Source organism: Ochlerotatus camptorhynchus, unplaced genomic scaffold (genome assembly GCF_037179485.1).
Source record: "Ochlerotatus camptorhynchus isolate MF236.1 unplaced genomic scaffold, CSIRO-AGI_Acam_v1.1 ptg000062l, whole genome shotgun sequence".
Classification (NCBI taxonomy): Eukaryota; Metazoa; Arthropoda; class Insecta; order Diptera; family Culicidae; genus Ochlerotatus; species Ochlerotatus camptorhynchus.
The window spans coordinates 6,150,558-6,165,896 of record NW_027040552.1 but is presented as its reverse complement, the minus strand read 5'-3'; the positions used below and the strand labels follow the sequence as shown (position 1 = coordinate 6,165,896).

At 39.1% G+C, this 15,339-nt stretch overlaps 1 protein-coding gene across 2 annotated transcripts in view; it reads left to right on the top strand.

Annotated features, from left to right (window-relative positions):
* The window catches only part of LOC135696849 (acyl-CoA Delta(11) desaturase-like), a 97,576-nt gene that overhangs the window by 49,280 nt on the left and 32,957 nt on the right, over positions 1–15,339 (top strand). For both annotated transcript variants that reach the window (XM_065216383.1, XM_065216384.1), the window contains exon 2: positions 13,912–14,248. In XM_065216383.1, coding sequence (XP_065072455.1) covers positions 13,912–14,248 — 337 coding nt within the window. The remainder of the gene's footprint in view (positions 1–13,911; positions 14,249–15,339) is intronic.

Here is a 15,339-nt window from a genome sequence, read left to right as displayed (position 1 = left end):
TATAATGAATAATCTCCTGTTTTAAATTCTTGAATTTTGATACCCATTTTGCAGGGGTTTCTTCCCAAACACCTCTATGGGCACTAGAGGCGCTACGGGAACCTGCGCTGGAATGGCCGTCCCGGGGACATCCATCGGATGATCACAAAATTATGATAAACAGTCTCCCGTTGTAAATTCTTGAACTGTGATTCCCATTTTGCAGGGGTCTCTTCCCAAACACTTCTATGGCCACTAGAGGCCCTACGGGAACCTACTCCAGAATGGCCGTCCCGGGGACAATCCATCGGATGACCACAAAATTATGATAAACAATCTCCTGCTGAAAATTCATGAATTTAGATACTCATATTGCAGGGGTTTCTTCCCAAACACTTCTATGGCCACTAGAGGCCCTACGGGAACCTACTCCAGAATGGCCGTCCCGGGGACAATCCATCGGATGACCACAAAATTAGGATAAACAATCTCCTGCTGTAAATTCATGAATTTAGATACCCATATTGTAGGGGTTTCTTCTATGGCCACTAGAGGCCCTACGGGAACCTGCTCCAGAATTTCCGTCCCGGGGACAATCCATCGGATGACCACAAAATTATGATAAACAATCTCCTGCTGAAAATTCATGAATTTAGATACCCATATTACAGGGGTTTCTTCCCAAACACTTCTATGGCCACTAGAGGCCCTACGGGAACCTACTCCGCAATGGCCGTCCCGGGGACAATCCATCGGATGACCACAAAATTATGATAAACAATCTCCTGCTGAAAATTTATGAATTTAGATACCCATATTGCAGGGGTTTCTTCCCAAACACTTCTATGGCCACTAGAGACCGTACGGGAACCTACTCCGGAATGGCCGTCCCGGGGACAATCCATCGGATGACCACAAAATTATGATAAACAATCTCCTGCTGTAAATTCATGAATTTAGATACCCATTTTGCAGGGGTTTCTTCCCAAACACTTCTATGGCCACTAGAGGCCCTACGGGAACCTGCGCCAGAATTGCCGTCCCGGGGACAATCCATCAGATGACCACAAAATTATGATAAACAATCTCCTGCTGAAAATTCATGAATTTTGATACCCATATTGCAGGGGTTTCCTCCCAAACACTTCTATGGCCACTAGAGGCCCTACGGGAACCTACTCCGCAATGGCCGTCCCGGGGACAATCCATCGGATGACCACAAAATTAGGATAAACAATCTCCTGCTGTAAATTCATGAATTTAGATACCCATATTGTAGGTGTTTCTTCTATGGCCACTAGAGGCCCTACGGGAACCTGCTCCAGAATTTCCGTCCCGGGGACAATCCATCGGATGACCACAAAATTATGATAAACAATCTCCTGCTGAAAATTCATGAATTTAGATACCCATATTACAGGGGTTTCTTCCCAAACACTTCTATGGCCACTAGAGGCCCTACGGGAACCTACTCCGCAATGGCCGTCCCGGGGACAATCCATCGGATGACCACAAAATTATGATAAACAATCTCCTGCTGTAAATTCATGAATTTTGATATCCATATGGCAGGGGTTTCTTCCCAAACACTTCTATGGCCACTAGAGGCCCTACGGGAACCTAGTCCGGAATGGCCGTCCCGGGGACAATCCATCGGATGACCACAAAATTATGATAAACAATCTCTTGCTGTAAATTAATGAGTTTTGATACCCATATTGCAGGGGTTTCTTCCCAAACACTTCTATGGCCATTAGAGGCCCTACGGGAACCTACTCCGGGATGGCCGTCCCGGGGAAAATCCATCGGATGACCACAAAATTATGATAAACAATCTCCTGCTGTAAATTCATATATTAATTCATATATATATATATATTCCATATTGCAGGGGTTTCTTCCCAAACACTTCTATGGCCACTAGAGGCCCTACGGGAACCTACTTCGGAATGGCCATTCCGAGGGCAATCCATCGGTTGACCACAAAATTATGATAAACAATCTCCTGCTGAAAATTCATGAATTTTGATACCCATATTGCAGGGGTTTCTTCCCAAACACTTCTATGGCCACTAGAGGCCCTACGGGAACCTGCTCCAAAATTGCCGTCCCGGGGACAATCCATCGGATGACCACAAAATTATGATAAACAATCTCCTGCTGAAAATTCATGAATTTTGATACCCATATTGCAGGGTTTTCTTCCCAAACACTTCTATGGCAACTAGAGGCCCTACGGGAACCTGCGCCGGAATGGCCGTTCGGGGGAGAAACCTTAAACTGGTTCTCAAGTAAACTGAAATTGTTTTTTAAGGAAATGCTGATACTTTGATATCGATTCCTTCAAAATTCTAGCGAAAGTGCCAAGAAAATGCTTAGTTCTGGAACACTATACAGAAAATCCGGATTTCCGGGAACTAGACTATTTCGGATGGACATTGTTGGCAATGTCCAGAAAGAAGAAAAGTTTCAGTTCAACTATGTGGGTACCCGGGTACCCTTGTCGAGCTTTTTAAGGGTAAAAAATTGCACGACCCCCCCTCTTTCGAAGCCCCTTGCTACAATTTGAAATCTTTCTTCACAAAAAGTTGTCACTCCATGAGTTCTAAGAATTCACTGAATTCTGGTTTCCTCTCGTGAAAATAACTTCATAATTTATTAACTTGAAATCTGAAAAGGTACCCGGGTACCCTTTCGATCACATAAGGGTTAAGCTTTCAGTATCATGTTGAAATATCCACTCATGGATTAACCATATGTGAATTTGGCTCCAAACATCAACATTGCTTGTTGTCGTTTGGAACCAGTTATGCAAGTTAGGCGACGATTGTTCGTATTTGACTGTCACATTCCCCCTTGAACTGTCTATGCTCATGGTTGCGGGGTGATTTAGAATAGGTTTCGTACAGCGAGCTATACACACTTGGAAAGAACAAATTTTAAACGCGACGTAATCCATATAGGACATAAATCATGGAACGTAAACAAACATTTCATGTAAAATTTATGTGTTCACAAACCGAAAACATAAGCAAGTCGACGAAGAGAACGTTTGATTGAATTGATTTTCTCGTTTCTTTCAACTGATTCTTATGTCAAAAGGGCTGCTTACATGTGTCGGTCTTAAGGAACTGAAATTTACATGACTTTTTCGTAGTGTGTACCGTCTGTAAGTTAATCTTGATAGCTATGAATTATCGCAGTCGGATTCGGAGTCGAAATATTTTACACCGTTTCCACTTCTCTGGATAATTCCATATGTGAGTCATTTTTCGTCGCTATTAATGGGAAACTAGCCTATTTCACTACGGTTCGCTGCGGATTCTATTGATGAAATTGGCTCTATCGGAAATAGCTTAACCTCTAAGCTCTTAGTTTTAAGCTCTAGCTAAAAACATTTTCTTTGGTCCGACGAAGAAGAGATTGTCCAAAATTTGCTTCTGTTGCCATCAGTCTCTGTTTCTATTATTTACCATCGCATGCAAGGAGTAGCACTTCAACTCAGTGTAGATGACTTGCGTTTGTGTAGAAAATCTTCGCTGTCACGTACGAGTGGAATGAACAAATTAGTTCATTATACATCAATGAATACGCGTTCGTTGATATTCACCAGTGCTTGATTATCCATCACAAAATTGTCAATGTCAGAAGCGATCCTCAAAAGCAAAATAATCAAATTCATTTTGGGCAAAATGATATATTGTCGACCGCAGAGTCTAAAACCTCGATGTTATCAACAATTCAACGTAAGGCAATAATTTTCCATCGATCTGTGACACGAACTCAAGCGCAATATTTGTGTAAAATGAAAATAATAATTTTCCAATTGATCCTCAAAATAATCCCCACCAAGATGAAGACGAATATTAATATTGACAACAACACAGGCGATAATGATGGTCCAGCCACGAATGGACAAACACGAATGATAACTCAGCGGTTGCCTTGATCAAAAGAATGTTGTTATGTCAAAATTTAAAATCATGCAGGTAGTTGGTCTGGTCTAGACAACCTTGACATGTCTTTAATTTAAACGAAGTTGAGTGTAGAAATAATGATTTTTTTATCAGCACTGGTTGCCATAATAAACTAGAAAGATAGTCGATAGGATTCTCCATAAAAAAATAAAAAAAGATAAACAAATCATTGTCAAATTCTCCATAACATGTTAACAATACTTACGAACGCAAAAATGCTTCTTAACCATTGATTTATCATAAGTCCCAGCAGTGCCTTCTATTCCAATAAAGACCCCGATTAAGTGTTGTCTGAAGCTTAAGCACAAAGAATGGTAACGCATTCAGTTCTGCAGACACGACGCACCGGAATCATTCAATCTCCACTCAAGTAATGGTGAAAATAAGTCACCACTAAGTATAATGGCTGGCCTTTAGTATGCAACTTATGCAAGGCTACAGGTTCGTCACCGAATAGTGCTTTTATTTCCTGCTTCGGGAAGTTTATGAGATATTATATTGAATTGTTTTTCTTACCGAATGACTCGTTATTTTTAAAACATCTCCCAACGAAAAACGTAAACACAACAGAAACAGATAAACCTTCGGGTAGGTTAGTTTCGCTCGTGTCTTTTTCAACTCCTTTCCCATCTCTGTGGTCTCCTCAGTAGAAAAGTATGCAGTGTTGAGTGATGATGTTAGCATATTCAATACTATATTGGGAGTGAAATGTAATTGAAGTGAATTAATCAGAAATCACTTCTGCGGCCAGATGAAAATTAACGACATCATTAACGCCACTAGACACATCGGCGCTGGCGGCGATTGAGCTGGATTGGCAGTGTAGACTAATGGTTTGTTTTGAACAACCAAACCATTCACCATCGGCACGAAGCAAATTAAGTTTTGGCACATTAAAATTTGTGTTTCACCGTGGCAATAAAACTTAAACTATTAAAATTAATAATAACATTAGTGTCACCGAAATTGATCCACAGACTGCCGGATTACTAGTATGAAAGCTGATTATGCGGACTTATCTATCCAATCTTGAAAATAATTGCCGTCCGGTTAAACGAAGGGCTCTGTTTTGAACCGAACCGCTAATGTTACAAAACTAGGTCACGTGTATTTCTGAAACCGAAACAGGTTCAAACAGTTCGCATCATGAAAATATTAGTAGTCTGCAGTGAAAGAGTCAAGATTTATTTAAATCAAATCAATACATGTAAATTTAAACCAAAAACTGTCAGAAAGCCCTAACAGACGAATTACGCAACACCGCTTGCGTAACAAATTTCATCATTAACAATAATATCCATAAATTCGAAATTTCAACAGCAGTGAAATGACTGACTGCCGTAGGTGCCTACCTACAGACCTACCCTTGAAACCGAGTTCCCTTTTGTTATGGTCATGTAAAACGCAGAAGAACAACTTTCATTTCGGTAGTGGATTTTCATTCAGCTTTAACCGGTTTACTCCCAATTCCGTCGTTTACGTCAAATGTGGTTAACGAACTCATAAGCATTCGCACACCAGAGAGACATTACAATTCGTTTCTGAGGTTTCATTTTCCTTGAGAAGTCCATTGATTCCAATTAAAGAATACAAAATAACTAAAGATGCTGTGCGGAATTTTGGAAAGGGAACAACCGAAGGTTGCTGCATTTATCTGGCCATTGAATCATCGTCGGCGGCGTAGTCTTCGTAGACATAATAGCCAAAGACGAGCGATTTAGATATACACGTTTGGTGGACTGGGAATAACCTTCAAAAGCGATGTCGTAAATGGTATTTCCTCATCAGTTAAGGCAAAAGAACGCATCCAGTGGCCACTGACTGCTGGACCCTGTTTTCAATGCGGTTTTTAATCGTTTTATTTCGTATGTCTAGTTGGTCAGGAAATTATTCTGCTCTAACCATTTACTAGATCACTGAACAGAGATCATGACGGTTCAATTTTTTTTCCTTGCTTTGTTTCCGTCGATCTTGTTTCCCGTACTGAGTACCAATGTTACCGACGCCAGGGAGGCAGCTCCCACACCTGGACCCTACCTATCGACCCATCAAACTCATGAACCGGGGACCAACGGCTGTCGAAGGAAGGTGTGATCAGAGATTTTATGCCTCAGAAAATCCCGACAGCGTTGACTGAGATTGAACCCAGGCTTTTTGGGGTGAGAGGCAAATACACCTCTGGCGCCGCTATTAGTTCTCTGAAATAACAATAATTGAAGGGTTCAAATTTTCCTTTATGAAGTTATAAAGATAATTGACAGCGTATTTATCTACAGAATATAACCATAGAGGTAACTCTAAGACCAGAAGGTTCCGAAGAAACGTGCTCAACTTTTTGGCTCAGCTCTGGTACTATTTTCGGTTCCAAGCAAATCGATGCACCCCTCGAAACATAGGAAAATCCACGAACCCCTCTTTTTATCTGTCAAACTTTCATTGCGAATCAAATCAAACATAGTGTAGTGCTAGAATTTCGAATAGAATGGGCTACGTTTATCGATTTGCTTGGGGCCAATAGGCTAGTCAAGTAGTGAGTCAATTTAAAATCGTTAGTTTACACCGGTTGATATAGCTGTTAACATCAGTCAATGGGAAACACAACAACCAGTATACAAGTAGAGAAAAAAAATCATTGTACTAAAGGACTTGATATTCACGTAATTTTTGGAGGTTCTCCCGAACTGTAAACATTTCTAGATCGAGCTGGAATAAGGGAGTTACAGCCTTTGTAAACAATGACTTCTCTTGTTGATTTCTCGGAATTCAAGTCACGCCTACACAAACCAACATACCCATCGGGCAGGAGAAGTCTCCCTGGCATCTCGATGGTGATCGAGTTTCCAGGGAGAGCCATAACTTCCGAGAAATCATCGAGAGAAGTCATTGTTTACAAAAGCTGTCACGCCTAATTTCCAGCTCTATCTAGATTTGGTCTATTTTCGATCACTGTCCACCTAACTAAAGCCCTACAGTAAAAGTATGGACGTCTGTCAAAAGTTGTTCCAATCGAACCGTCAAAATGCACCGCTTTGCTCGATTGGAATAGCTTTTTTTCAGTTTTGTGGTGACAGCTGTCCATACTTTAACTAGAGGGCTTTACACATAACCGGCTTGATAACTTCCCACAAAACAGCTTGATCTCAGAATGCTCTTGTTATAAGATACGTGAAACAAGAAACATATTTACACACAGTGCCGGAAACCGGTAGTATTCATTTCTGACCAACGGTGCATTCCACACTCAAAACCAAATGGCATATTGCTCATTCCATTTCAAGTGACTGAGCGTTTGCATTGACCCTCTCCGATTTGAACCTGTCGGCTCTTGAGAATGCTTAAAATCACAATGTCGTTTGTTCCCATATTTTCCAGAGATATGCAAAATTTAAAAAAAATGGTGTTTATTTAAAATTGAAAAAAGGTGGGGGAAGTCCTCAGAGCCCCCGATTAGCACAAAACTTTGTTTAGTTTTGGCCTAAAATAAGTAGACCCATCAATTTTGGTTCAAATCGGAGAGGGTCGATGTAATTGCTCGGTCACTTGAGATGGAATGACCTATTTGCAAAAAAAATAAGCATAAATTTCTGCATCCTTCGTAAAGATTTTTACCGATAATTAATTATATGATTTGAGTAGTAGCTATACTGAAGATCCGAGAGATGTCGCTCCTTCAGTGATAGGAAAATCATTTTTGCAGTATGGAGAATATCAGAAAATCCACGATTTGTGACTAAACTTGCTTCACAGAAGGAAACAAATAAACGAGTGTTTACCTTATCACCATAGTAATGTACTCGTGCAATTTGTGTGCACCTAAAACTGCCCATAAAGACGATAATGAAAAAAAAAACTGAAAATTTTCATGCATTTCCAAATGGTTTCCTACCATTCCCATACATTCGAAGTGACTGGCCCTCTGGATGTGGATGATATCAAAAACAACAAAACATGATTAATTTAAATGGCAGCTTTAACAATAACCTATTGTATTGATGAAGCAACTATTTCCAGAGTTATTTTTATTACATCTGTTCATGTTACGATTTCTTACAAATTTGGTTAGCTTCATATGCAACACCATAAAAGATTCATTCCCCCAAATATTTTAAATTAACAATATGGTTCACTTCCAGAATTCCCATATATTTCTGAAAAGACGCATAAGTAATACCCTCTCCCGGTGAGAAAGGTGACTAAAAACATTCGTGGCCTTATTATTTAAGCGTGTAATCAATTCATACGTTTACACGCTAACTTGAAAGTACCCATTAATGGTTGAAAAAGACCCATTTTGAAGAAAAGTGGCTTAACTCATTAAATGAGTAAATTTTTTACCCATTAATGAGTATCTGTTACCCATTAATGAGTAATTGTTAATCATTAACGAGGGGGGCGACTCTATCTACGATGCAGAAAAAATTGTGTTTTGCTGTGGTTAGCTGCGCGCACGCTGAATAGATATGAAGAAGATTGTTGACGATTTTGAAGATTTCCTGCAAAAAGATGATGCGCGATGCAAATAGATGCGAGAAATCAAAGAAGATTTTTCGAAGTTTGATTCGCTAGTGTGAAATTTGTTGAGCATCTAGAATTGAGATTTAGATGTGTCGCCCCCCTCGATCATTAATGGGTAACAGATACTCATTAATGGGTAAAATTGTTTAATCAGTAATGAGTTAAGCCACTTTTCTTCAAAATGGGTCTTTTTTTACTCATTAATAAGTACTTTCAAGTTAGCGTGTAGTCAAATAAAAGGTGTGGTAAACAGTATAAGCATAGAGGTAACTCTAAGACCACTGGGTCCCGAAGAAAATCATTATTATTTTTGGCTCACTCAGTACCAGAACAACGGTCCCAAGCAGTCCCAAGCTATTTCACTCACCCCTGCATGTTCTGCATGAATCCACACACCCCTGATGTTATCTGTCAAACTTTCATAGTGAATCAAAACAAACATAGTGTAGTAATAGAATTTCAACTAGAATAGGGTACGTTAATAGTTTGCTTGGGACCAATAGGCTACTAAAGTGGTGAGCCAATTTAAAATCGTTAGTTTCGTATTGATTGTTGGTATAAGCTTTCTCATGTATGTTACACGCCTACCCTGACGTCATGACATTGTACTATGTTCAGACTATAGTTGATATTAATGACGTACTAACGTTATATAATATGATATCAAAAGTGCCTAAATAACGTGATATCTGCTATATTTTCAAAGGACATACAATAAGCTTAGAGGTAATCCAAACAAATAAAAGAAAATGCAGTTTACCTCTGTCATCCCTCTTTACATACCACATTGGCAACTGACAGGAGGAAAACTTTCAACACGCTAATAATCGTTAACCCAATTTTGGGTAATAGATTAACAAACACGGTAAGAAAAAAAAACACTCTATACACTTGAGTTTAAAAAAAGATCAAAAACAAAAAAAAAATTAATTCGATTTTAAGTTAAAAGTACTCAACCGTCATGTTTTCATCATTGGGAAATTTAAACTTATTTTTGGATGAAAATCAAAGCAACCTGCGCTGCCTTTGAAACTGTCATTTTTGTGTGCTTCATTGCCTTCGTTCGTGCTCTTGATGTCATTTGTGACAACTGTCAAACTGCTCATAAAGACGATAATGAATAAAAACTGAAAATGTTCATGCATTTCCAAATGGTTTCCTACCATTCCCATATATTCGAAAGTGACTGGCCCACTGGATGTGGATGATGTCAAAAACAACAAAACATAATTAATTGAGTACATGGGACTTAACTTACTTTTGGCTTCCCACATAGTACACGGTAAAAAGTTATCACATCTAATCCAAACGCTCTTGCACTTGATTCAGTCTGTTTTGCGGCACTACGAATCGAAGTGATTTATCATTGATTTTCAAGTTATTTGCATTTTGAAACAAAGTGATTTGTCGTTGAAAAATATGTATTGTATAACACCTTTAAATCAAAATGATTATCATTTGAATCGGCACCACTGTTTTCATCCATTGAATTTGATTAGTTTTGCTTTTGGAAGCAAATGTCAAAAACGAACATGGCAAACATTTCTCGTGAAGATGGCAAGTCAAGTGGGAGAAGCGATAATTTTCCATCTGCACCCGAAATAATCTGCGCTCTAGAGCGTGGGTAATACGGAATTGTTGCTGTTTTCAATAACAGTGTATTATTCAGTTAAGTTCGACTACAAAACATGGCCAAATTTATCAAATGTATTGCTCAATGTCTCGTCTTGCTTCTACTAAAAGCCTTGCGATGTTGTTCAATATCACTTGGAAACATGTGATCTGGGTATCATACTGCAAGCCTTGTTATATGTTATTCAAAATACGACCATATCATATAATGGTCATATTTTGAATAACTTATAACAAGGCTTTCAGTTTGAACAAGGGTTTACAGTTTTCAGCAAAAAATAAATCCAAGGGTATATTATTTAAACTTAAAGTGATAGATTGTTAATACCAGTATGGTTGACATTTAGAGTTCAAATCACAGCATATCAACAACGATGTGCAATACAATCTAATATGAAAAAATATAATGTTGATTTCATCGTGCTTCAATATGATCTCTTCCAAGGGATTTGTACATCGAATTGAAATGTTTGGCAAGTAGTGCAAATTAAACAGCAAATCACTTCACATGAACACGATGCTTTTTTACCGTGTACCTAGTTGGGTGAAATAAACTTTTTTTCCTTGATTTGTTTTCCGTGCTGAATACCAATGCTACCGACGCCCGAGAAGCAGCTTCCACACCCACCCTTCATGATCAGAGATTTTGTACCTCAGAAAATCCCGGCGGCGCTTGAGATATAAACTATTTTTTTTTTTCTTTGGTTTGTTTTTTTCCGTCGATCTTGTTTTCCGTGCTGAGCACCAATGCTACCGACGTGCCAGGAAGGCAGCTCCCACACCTGGACCCTACCTATCGACCCATCAACTCATGAACCGGGGACCAACGGCTTTACTTCCCATCCGAAGGCGTGATCAGAGATGTTATGCCTCAGAACATCCCGGTGGCGCCGACTGGTATTGAACCCAGGCCTGCTGGGGTGAGAGGCAAGAGATATAAACTTAATTTTGACTATTTTTTTCTTACCATGTGGTTAAATTTTACTCAACAGTGAGTTGTTTTTGATAACCTTGTTACGCTCAATTTACAGTGTACTAAAGCTTGCTTCAGATAGAATTGGAACAAAAACAATTGCTTGTATTTCAGTTATTTATTATTGAATTTAAGATATATTTTTTATACAAATGTAGCGTTTTCTTCATACTTTTAAGAAAAAATACGGATAAAATTATTCGTCACGGTTTCGAAGGAATTCTCGAATTTTTCCTGTAACACGGCTCATTAGGCGGCGCACACCTTCTTCGTCCATCGTTTTAGCTATCTTATTCCACCAGGTCTTGATCTGATTGATGTCTTTGACAACCTTTCCCTTTGCCTTGAGTCTCCTCTTCATGATTGGACAGTATTTCTAGGGTTACCATACGGTATCCTAAAGGAGGACATGTCCTCCTTTTTCAATAATTTTTCTGCGTCCTCCTTTTGCCTGAAAATGTCCTCCTTTTTAATCCTTTCATTTTTCCTGTAACATATTCATACCATTGTTTTCAAAGAGCGTTGTTTGAAGCGATTATTTGTTAAATTATGTCACAACCTCATCTTAGGGATGGTCCATTAATTATGTCACGCAAATTTGGCCCATTTTCAAACAACCCCCCTCCCCCTCCCCATTTTTGTATGGCTCGTCACAGTTTTCAAAACCTCCCCTCCCCCCTAAATGTGTGACATAATTAATGGACGACCCCTTATCTAGCAACTCAAGTAACAATTTTGGTTTTATGAGGGTTCTATGGACCATGATTTAGACTTGTAGAATGCTAAAAAACCAGCAATGTTACTTGGGAAACGTCATTCGATGGTGGGACTAGGGGTTAACTACAGCTGTCAACCCCCCTACATTTAGGCTGCGGTCCATTTGATGAATCTTAACTTAAATTTGACAGATGGAAAATTTTCAAATCAACCTGCTATTCTACCAGACATATTTCAGACAAACTAGGAATCAATTTTGACAAAAAATTTCTCGAAAATCGGACGATCGAACCTTATAATTTATTTTCGAAGTGTCAGTGAAAATTCATCGAATGATTTAATTTGATTATGTACATGATAAAAGTTGGGATGGGTTTAAGACTGTAAATCTGTAGTTTTCATCCATATCAGCTAGACTAGATCATTTCCAAGTATCAAAAATGAATTATGAAGGCTAGTTTGATGCATTTTTCAGAAGTATAACAAGAAGATTAACTGAATTGGTAACGACTACAAGTTATGACAATCTCAATTGAACCTTTGCAAATCTTGAATTTTGTGATAGCGCACATTTTATTAAAAGTTTGATGAAAACTTATTGTCCTCCTTTAATGTTAAGAAAAGGAATCATTGTCCTCTCTAATCTCCAAACCTCAAATGAAATGTCCTCCTTTTCAAGTATTTTATATGGCAACCCTAAGTATTTCTCAATAGGGCGGAACTGGGGGCAGTTAGGTGGGTTAAGGTTTTTCGGAACAAACTGGACCCCTTTCTCTGCATACCATTCTTGAACGACTTTGCTGTAATGACAGCTTGCCAAATCTGGCCAAAACATTACGGGATGGTCATGGGATCGAATGAACGGCAAAATTCGTTTTTGGAGACACTCTTTTTGGTATAGTTCCGACGTCATTGTCTTATTTGTAACGAAAACTTTCGTTTTTTTTTGCCACAGCTGCAAATGCCCTGCCAAATCATAAATTTTCGTGCAAATTTGTCGGCAAAAACAAATTTAAATTTGGCTGGAACATCCCCCCGAGCCGTTGCCAAGTAAAATTTTTGACCTGGGATTTGCCCGAAGTCAGCCTTGACATAGGTTTCATCGTCCATCAGAAGACACCCGTCGAACTTGGTCAGCACCTGGTCGTATAGCTTCCGCGCACGGATTTTGGCCACACTATTCTGTTTTATGGTCCGATTTGGCTGTTTGCTAGCTCGATACGACTTGATTCCTTCCCGGAGTCGAGTTCTCCTCACGGTACTATGGGCAGCACCGAAATTTCTGGCCAAATCACGGTCCGACAGATTGGGATTCCTCTTAATCGTCTTCAAAATCTTACCACGCAGTTTCCGGTCGACAGTTCCACTCCGACGATTGGCTTGAGGCTTCCGAATCGTCGTCAATGTTTCCTTATACCGTTTGATAACGCGCCATACGGTATTTCTGGGCAATTTCAGCTGTTTAGCTAGCCTAGATGCAGACCACAGTGGATTTTCCAAATAACTGTGCACAATTTTTTCCCTTCTTTCGGCTTCCATGTTGATTGTTTACAAATTACAGTCGATTTGCGGAATGTCAAAAATACATACGTGAAGCTGACAAAATTCCCGACACTTGGGCGCCAAGAACTTCCAAATCCGTCCACCAGGAGCACCACAATATGAGCAAAAGTTTGTTCCAATTCTAAATGAAGCAAGCTTTAGTCACTAGAGCCGTTAGTGTCGGGAAAAATCGTGTCTTGGGGATAATATAGATTTTCACGTCCGGTTGTATTGGTGCGATATGTGAGAGTGTGTTAGTGAATATCCGAGGAAAATACATAACAAATCGATGTCAAACTCATTTTGACAGATCTACTTTCATACATTTTTTAGGTTAGCCAGAGGAAAATAATAAGCAACTTTACACGGCGTTGATCCCGCTAGTGTGCGTGCGTTAAACGTCACTAATCTCTATAGAAGAGTGGACCCTATTGTTAATTTATAATATTTGATTCCCCGGTTGGATTCTGAATTGAAAGTAGATAAGCAAGTTTACACTTCAATGATCAAATTGTCACCGTTCTCTATGTAAAGCAACTACCTAACGGAACACATTTTTCTCCCTCGCCAATACAGGTTTCTTCGTTGGGGGATGTGCAGGTTTCGGTGTAACGGGCGGTGTGCACCGGCTTTGGTGTCATAAAGCTTACAAAGCTAAACTTCCACTGAGGATCATACTGATGTGCTGCTACTCGATTGCCGGCCAGAATACCATCTACGATTGGGTGCGTGATCACCGAATCCATCATAAGTACTCGGAAACGGACGGCGATCCACACAACTCAAACCGTGGGTTCCTCTATGCACACGTTGGTTGGCTGATGCTGCGAAAGCACCCGGAATGCATCAAGAAGGGTCGTCTCATCGATATGACCGACATTACCAGTGATCCGGTAGTGCAGTTCCACCACAAGTGAGTATCTCGAACAAATACGAGTTCTACCAGTAGTAGCTTTTGATGATCAATCAAGGAAAGAAGATGCACCGAACATCTCACGCACCACTTGTTTGTACATAGGGTTACGGTATGTAATGTGGGTCTAGTCCTTTCATTCGGCCTATCACGCAAATAAATAATTAATTAAGGAATATTACACAAAAAATAAGGAAAATATTGATCACTGATGATTGATAAATGTGTACCACACACAAATCAATTTATATCACAACATTTCAATACATTTTCAGCTCTCGTAAGTAATAAAACTGGTTGAGAATATCACTCTGTTCGGAGTTTTTAGCCGCCATGACTTCTAAGGTTAAGATGGGAAGGTTGCACTGACGATCATCAAATGGCCTGATTATGGCATTTATTGAATGGAATTACCTGATAATACACACTAGACGTAAAACTCACAGTTACTGTTTGAATATTTTATGTTTATTTTAATTGTTTAACAACGTTTTCACAAGTAAATCATGGACCCAACTTTAGGGACACATTTCTTTTCTATGTTCCTAACTTTGGCCCATGAAATTCATTTGACAGCATATAGCAATAAGAGTAACGTCAACAATGTGGTTTGCATTTGGATGATAAGGAACGAACAGGAAGGGAGATTTTTTCTGCCAAATCTGTATAATGAACATCACAATGTTTTGATTTAGAAATTCTGCGGTCGAAAGACGATAAGCGAAATTTTTAATTTTTAATTTTTAACTTGAGTGATTTAATGTAGTTTTCGTAAAATTTTCTCTAAGAAATGTTTTGAGGAATGAAGAGTATTAAGTTAACAGTGATAGTGATAAAAAAAAAATACATAAGAAAACGTTACCAAGAGCGTTTTTTTTGAGAATCAAACAGGATAGGACGAAGTTGCATCCATAAATAGACCCAATTTGGGGACAATAGACCGATATTACATACATTTCCCTGGTGAGTTTTTGTCTTAAAAAAAGTAAGTTTTTCAACTTTTTGCGGTTCCTGATAGCAAACGACATGATAAGCATATCTAAGCATACCATTTAGCAGTAGAATATCGTTTGCAGGTAAATTAATTGATG